The following is an 8,022-nucleotide window of genomic DNA, read 5'->3' as shown; positions in this document are numbered from 1 at the left end:
GTCGGTCGTCGTCGCCTTCTTCTTCTTTGAGGTTTATTGGCGGTTGGCAAACACCGGTTTGGTGCATTATCGCCATCTATCGGTATGGAGTGCGGATCAGAGTGTGGATCAGAATATCTAATATACATTATTCAAATAATAATAATAATAATAATAATAATGACAAATAAAATAAATAAATAACCTAACTCATAAATTCTTAAACATATCCATTTCTTTAAAATTATGAAATAGTACTTGATAACACTAATTTATTGAGTTCTTTTGTAGAATATCTATTAGATCGCGCTGCATATTTTATCTTCGTGAGATTTTGAATCAAATGCCTTCTTTCCTTCTCATATTTCTGATAATATCCTGATATGCTCAATTGTTTATTCTTGGCCAGTAATCACAGTAATCTACCTGTGTTATATGCTTACCTTTTAGTTTAGTCCACGGTGTCCAAATCTAAGTCTTGGTATGTCTCTTCTCTCCTGCTCCTTCCTGTACACATCATTTCTCCCACTTTCCTTTGAACGCTGTAAAACCATCGTCCTTTCTTTTCTACCACCCATTGCTTTTGCCACTTTTACTTCAAATTGAATTTGAGATTGGAGACTTCAATCTCTGTTTAGTGACACAATTGTGACACACATTCAAAATCAATGTAGGCCTATCATCCATGAGAAATGTATCAAACACAAAATTAGTCCTATAATTGCCTTCTTGTTGCTATGTTGATGTAGTCTGGCTATCACCAGACCAAGCTCAATCTTTTAGCTGCAGGGCGAAATCAAATCGCCGGCTGATCGGGTTGGGTTTAGGCCTACCCAGTCTAATGTTGATGCAGTTCTAGATAAAAATGTCCAGTGTGGTTTAGAGTACGCCAATTTCTTCTTGTGAATACGGCATTTTCCCAATATTAAAATTTACTGCACAAGAAAATGTACATATTTTTTCATCTCATTACCTTCAAAACATTTAAGAATATCGTTATCCTGAACAGTTTTCCATCTTACAAAATCCTTATCTCCGCTTTCATTTTCTTTGATACCGATCGCCTACAGTTCCCAGAAGACGTTGCGTTTGAGGAGCGTGCTTGCAACCGCAGGGGCATCGAGCTGATGATAGGGATGTTTCCATCATGGCGGCATCCATTTCAGGTTATACTTTTAGTTCTGTGTGTTATCACAGCGCCAACAGCAACTCAGATCATGTAAGTATTTAAAATTATGTTGACAAACTATAAGGCAATTGTTGCTAAAGTGTGCGAAACTCAGCGATGTGTTTGATCGTTCATCAACGCCATAGTTTGTGTTGTTTTTCAGTGTCATCATCCTGTTGCTGGCTAGCTAGTATTGGTCCCGTCTATTTGCCGGGCAGGTATGCTTTAATGAGACTGTGTAGCTAGCTAGCTACAGGAACATGAAGACATAATTAGTAATTTTAAGATGATATCATGTGTTACAGCTGCAAATGTGTTAAATATCTAATTTACAACATGACATATAAAGAGCCATACGTACGAATACATATCAATATGGGAAAGTTTGACTTCCAGGAAATACTCGTTAGCTAGTTAGCTAACGTTACTTAACGTTAACTAAGCTGCCAAGTCAAGTGACTTCCGTGTGCCGGGTGCTGCTACAGTCACCTCGACCTGTCATCTGATCAGTTTAGTGTGTCATCAAACATATGAAGTTAACGCAGTGAATCTCATAACTAACGTTAGGTTACATTAAACCTTTTTGTTTTTGTCGTTTCTGTGTTGCTAGATTAGCTTGTTAGCCACCTGACGTTAACTGTCTTTTGCATTTAGCTAAGTCTAACAAAGTGACTGACATGCGTAACGTTAAACATGCTTTTATTTTATTTTTGGCCTTTGGCGTGCTCGAAACGCAATCGAGGAGAAATGCTTTGTGGTCAGCGTATGGGACAGACACTACTGAGACACCTTTCACACAAGCGTTAGAACAAATGAAGCTGTTTACACGCCTTTTTGATAGGTGGATAGTTGTTGCTTACAAGTTTGCCTGCATTCCTGACATAAGCATAACGAATGAGGCAGCGCTATTGTTCACCAGCTGCTGTCTAAACGACTTAATTTACTCCCAGCACAAAAAAGTTGATCTGCTATTTTATGTTGCATGAATACGTCTGGGTATCATACAGTGACTGTAAGGTTCCTGAACGATCATTTACTTCCTTTGTTCATATCAATTTTATAAAAATAAATTACAATAATACACATTGCAGTACAAATCTTTAAAAATAAAACAAAATCAGCTCCTTTACACTACTAGGGCTGCACAATATGAGGAAAATATCTAATGCGATTGTTTTGACTGATATTGCAATTGTGATATGATTCATGATATTGGAGGCAATGATCATTTTTCATCATTATTCTCATTTTCATTGAAAAATATATTAAAATGATCACGGTGGGATGTTTGCTTGGAAGCCTGTAGACTTTTAGAAAGGGGACATCTCTGCAACAGAATCAGAAAGGGCTTTATTGCCAAGTATGTTTTTTTGCACATACAAGGAATTTGTCATGGTGTTGTTGGTGCATGTCACACAATACTTTATTCAGAATGATATTTTAACACACATACTTTGCCTTAAACAAATTTTTCGATACTTAAGGGGCAATCCGGTTGGATTGTCTTGATTATAAGTGATTCTGACATGTATATTGTTTTTCTGTATGCACTCAACCATGTTAAAATGATTAGCATGAAAGGATTATCCATCTGGCTAGTCTAATATAAAACAGTGAAAAGCAAATCCTTGCATTTGAGAAGTTGTAACCAAAATATGTTTGGCTTTTTTTTGGCTTGATAAATAACTTCAACAATGAATTGGTTAGAAAAAAATGATGTTGGTTATTTATCTGTTGCTTAACTAACTGATTAATGGACTAATTGTTTCTGGTCTATGTTAGTGCCCTAACAGTTTTGTAAAAATGTATTTGCACAGGAGGGCTTCCTATTAGGAGATGTAAGACAAGAAGAGACTGTCAGCATCAGTGACACACAGATCAGCAGTGCAGAATTGCTCCAGGTAGTAGGTAAGCCCTGATACAGACAAAACGAAAAATGTTGTGACATCTTAAGCAACAAGTGGCAACTGATCAATGCCATTCTGTGACAGAAGCCTGAAGGGACTGTAAAGAAGTTCACAGGATTATAATTCCATAGGCCTTTTTCATTTCACTGTAGGAAAAGCACAGGTGTAAATAGTAATAATATTGATTGCTTACTAAATTACATTTAGCTGCTTCAGTGTCTGATATTTAGGATACTTAAATAGAACCAAGCCATGTTTAATGTCATTAACAACACCTGTGCTTTTTCTGCTATGACAAGTCAAAATGTAGTCCTTTTTGCACCTTTTTTAAAAAGATCAGAACATGTAAGACAAGTTGTGTTAAAGCCCCAGTGCTCGCACAGGTGTTCTCACTTTGTTTACTTGTTAAGAGCTCTACCCAAGGCAGTGTAGGCGTGTACAGACTGAAGTTGTTGCCATCTCCCTCACTCCCCAGTTGATTGCATCTATAAGGGACAACTTTTAAGTTCATACATTTTGATGACATCCTGTACTTTCCACAATATCATTGTCCAACCTTAAGCTGAGGATAAGTTGAATAAGCCATACAGTGTTTCCCCCTAGGTTTGTGGAAGAATTAGGTGCACATATTTGACGTGGGGTTTAGAGGTCCTTCCTCATAAAATATTATGATTTTCAATAAAAAGAAAAATGCAATTTTACATAATTAGTTACCAATATTATTACCATATCTGTGTCTAAAACGTTAGAAAAGCTAAAGAAGATTATAAATAAATAACAATCAAAAAGCTTAAAGACAAAACTTGCTAAAGAAGTCCAGTAGGGACCAACTACAATCATTAGATCTGAGAAAAGTAATTTAGATAGTTTTGATGCTAACATTCATTTTACATTCATTCAGCTTAGGTGGTGCATAAAAAGGCTTGGGACCCTGCCATAAGTTAAAGCACCTGTGTAGGTGTGCAGGGGCCTTACTATTTGTTTTATAGACTGTTGACTAACTATTGGTGTTGAATAGAATAACATTTCTTGTTGAAGATGCTTCTTCAAATAAACAGCAGACTAGATAACTACAGGAGAGCCATGGGAATCACTGAACATGAATTTTAATCTGCCAAAATATGGCTAACTTATTAAAATATTTCAAGAATGCATTTACATTTTTTTTCAGTTGTGTAGATTGCTTGGTTTTACTGCTTCCTGAATTTCTCCTCTGCCCCTTCAGTGCTATTAGGAGAAGCGTGAATTAATGCATCTGAATGGAAAATATAATTGGGAAAGAAATGATGCCATTAAGCAGCTTTTTGCTGAGCACTTATCCTTCTGTTTCAGTCACAGAATCGGCAGATTCACGCTAATGGCCTTTTTTTATTTATTTTTTTAAATGATTTGAATTTGAGTCCCTTGGTACGTGAGTTTGTATTGTAAACTAAAACAACCGAAACAAAAAAACAATGTAACATAATCAGTAACAGAAGCTTTGCTAGTTTAGGCCTTAAGGGCCAAAACAGTCCTTTTGGCCATATACATTACAGGTATCTTCATTAATATGATAAAGATACATGCGAATATAAGGTTGTAGTCCTCCTTTTATATAAATATATCGGTTGTGAGGCTACACTTTGACTTGTGCCTTTTAAAGATTTTGCATATATGATGCTATATAACAAACATCTGTCATTATTTTTTCCTCAACAGAAATCCATAACCATGATCCTTGTGCACAGTTATTTAGGTAAGATATGAGCTTTTTATTCTCAAACAGCTACTTTTATTATCAAGTATCAATGCACATACTGTCTCCCTAAAACTGTCAATTGTAATACAGACACTGCGTTATGGAGACAAGAATGGTCAGCCAGCAGTTTTGGCCATGATCATTTCATTTAGGAAAACCTGACAGCTGTTGTAACACATACGTAGAGCTGTAACAATTCCAAATTTTGCGGTTCAATTAATTGTCTCAGAAATAATTGCGATTGACAATATAATTGTCTCTTATAGGCAAATTTAAAAAAATTTATTTATCACTTTTTGAAACAAATTAAAGTTTTGAATAAATGCCATGATACATATTTTGGCTATATCACTGTTATGTGACCCAGATAATGTAATAACACAAATACACAGCCTATGAAGTAAACAACGCCTCTTTATTATCTTTTTTTTTTTTTTTTCTAACCGTATCCCCCCTATCACTTTTGTTGCTATGAACGTGTATAGGGTCAAGTGCCAACCACTAACAATTGAAATAATAATTAAAAATATATAGTCCAAACAATAATCGCTTATATAATTACAATTTGGCATATCTAAACAAAATCAGCAATTACCAGTCATACATCTCAAGACCTTAGCTAATGTAAGCAATTAATTGCGGTTAGACAAAGAAACCGCGATTATGTAAAACAAATTGACAACTAGACAGTTATGTAATAATTGTTACAGGCCTACACATGCATAGCAAGGTGAGGTAGGTAGGTTAAAGTGGCATTTTACAAGAGCTATTGTTGCCTTGTGCATGTAGAGAGACTGATAGCTCTGAGCATGTACTGTTGTTTTTAAACTGACTTTGTGCTGAGTAGCTTGTGGTGTCTTAGTTTTAGGTCATGTAAATATGCTGACATTTAAAATGGATACATCACTTACAGTACCTTACATGCATTTTAGCACAGGCTAAATTAATTTGACATTGGACAGTAGATGGCCCCATCTGACAAGATTGGGTATAAGAAGTAGGCCAAGGCAGAGGAGGAGGAGGAACATGATGAATCAGTTTGAACTTACTTGTCGGTTTGTTTTTTTCCTTTCATCAGCTTTTATGACTACGCAGGGAAACTCAATGAAGAAAATCTCAACAGCATTCTTAAAGATAGGCGGAAAGTGAGTGAATTTCTTTTGTCATTTCAACATACATTGTTGCTGATGTCCTGTAAAATGTCAGTGATACCTTTTAAGCCAAGGCTTCACTAAAATGAATCCTTAAAAATTAGACATGAATTTTAGTTTTTACATGTTAATCGAAGTTTTATTGTAAACTATTGCAAACTAAAAGTGTGATTGATCGGTGTATCTCAAAATATAAACTAGATCAAAGTATAGCCGTGTAGAAATTGCCTTCAGAGTCCTGATTTCAACAGTTTGGGCTTTAAATATAATATTATACAACAACCTGTACCATTGTATTGAAATTGATTATGTTACCTTTTCTTGTTGAAGTATTTCAATAAGTAGCTGGACAGGTTTCATAATTATTAGTCAGTTTTGTTCCACATACTGTATTTTGTGTTTTGGTCGCCCATATACTTGTTTTTTTTGCTCCATCCTAAATGGAGCTGGATTAGTGAGACTTTACTGAATCAAACACATTTTAAAAGATGTTTCTTCTTCTTCTTTGGCTGTGTAGAACGTCATTGGTTGGTATCGGTTCCGGAGAAACACGCAGCAGCAGATGTCGTTCCGGGAACAGATCATCCACAAACAGCTGACTCAGCTGCTTGGTGTTCCCGACCTTGTTTTCCTTCTTTTCAGCTTTATCTCCACTGCCAACAGCTCCACGCACGCACTGGAGTATGTGCTCTTCAGACCTAACCGCAGGTAATAACTGCATTTTAACTAACTTGTGCAAACAACACTCATGGTTTCATGTCAAAACTACTGTCTGATCAATAAATATTAACTCTTGTCCAGACTTTTGATTTTACATAAAGGTAGTTCCCACCCTGTCTATTTATTATATATCTAAGTTCCTTTTGGGATGCTCCATTCTGATTGCTATATGGGTCGATAATGACCTTATTAAGTGGATTGGGTGAAAGTCATTATGTGGCCGATCCACAATTAAATATAGTTTCTTCATCCATGTCATTAAAAAATGCAGTGTTTCTTCCATCAAAATGCATTAAGTCCCTGGCCTCATGTTAGCGCACATAAAAATTAGTTCTATGCAGTGAGGCATCCAGATTTAAATTGCACATAAGGTGAGCACTGGTACGGGATTGGGAATTGGTATTGGAAGATAACTGATTGGAGGTATAACGGGAGAGGAAAAAGTCCCTAATTTACATACATACATATTGTTCCATTTTAAACATGTATGAAATTAAACATGACAAACTTTGTGCATATGTGCTTTTGATTTAAAAAATATTTTTTTTTATATATATATATATATATATATATATATATATATATATATATATATATATATATATATATATATATATATATATATATATATATATATATATATAAAAAAAATATTTATTTATAGTGAGGAAAATAAGTATTTGAACACCCTGCTATTTTGCAAGTTCTCCCACTTAGAAATCATGGAGGGGTCTGAAATTGTCATCGTAGGTGCATGTCCACTGTGAGAGACATAATCTATCCAGAAATCACAATGTATGATTTTTTAACTATTTATTTGTATGATACAGCTGCAAATAAGTATTTGAACACCTGAGAAAATCAATGTTAATATTTGATACAGTAGCCTTTGTTTGCAATTACAGAGGTCAAATTTTTCCTGTAGTTTTTCCACCAGGTTTGCACACACTGCAGGAGGGATTTTGGCCCACTCCTCCACACAGATCTTCTCTAGATCAGTCAGGTTTCTGGGCTGTCGCTGAGAAACAGAGTTTGAGCTCCCTCCAAAGATTCTCTATTGGGTTTAGGTCTGGAGACTGGCTAGGCCACGCCAGAACCTTGATATGCTTCTTACAGAGCCACTCCTTGGTTATCCTGGCTGTGTGCTTCGGGTCATTGTCATGTTGGAAGACCCAGCCTCGACCCATCTTCAATGCTCTAACTGAGGGAAGGAGGTTGTTCCCCAAAATCTTGCAATACATGGCCCCGGTCATCCTCTCCTTAATACAGTGCAGTCGCCCTGTCCCATGTGCAGAAAAACACCCCCAAAGCATGATGCTACCACCCCCATGCTTCACAGTAGGGATGGTGTTCTTGGGA

General features: G+C 36.0%; 1 protein-coding gene across 2 annotated transcripts in view; it reads left to right on the top strand.

The window, feature by feature from the left end:
• Positions 1 to 1,043: 1,043 nt before the first annotated feature.
• abraxas2 (abraxas 2, BRISC complex subunit) overlaps positions 1,044 to 8,022 on the top strand; it is a 12,682-nt gene continuing 5,703 nt past the window's right edge. For both annotated transcript variants that reach the window (XM_035992584.1, XM_031307649.2), the window contains exons 1-5: positions 1,044 to 1,198; positions 2,965 to 3,055; positions 4,753 to 4,789; positions 5,871 to 5,937; positions 6,461 to 6,651. In XM_035992584.1, coding sequence (XP_035848477.1) covers positions 1,127 to 1,198; positions 2,965 to 3,055; positions 4,753 to 4,789; positions 5,871 to 5,937; positions 6,461 to 6,651 — 458 coding nt within the window. In that variant the 5' untranslated portion in view covers positions 1,044 to 1,126. The remainder of the gene's footprint in view (positions 1,199 to 2,964; positions 3,056 to 4,752; positions 4,790 to 5,870; positions 5,938 to 6,460; positions 6,652 to 8,022) is intronic.

The sequence above is a fragment of the Sander lucioperca genome, chromosome 15 (assembly GCF_008315115.2).
Source record: "Sander lucioperca isolate FBNREF2018 chromosome 15, SLUC_FBN_1.2, whole genome shotgun sequence".
Classification (NCBI taxonomy): domain Eukaryota; kingdom Metazoa; phylum Chordata; class Actinopteri; order Perciformes; family Percidae; genus Sander; species Sander lucioperca.
Note: the sequence above shows the minus strand (reverse complement) of the source record. Positions and strands in the feature narration are given on the sequence as shown.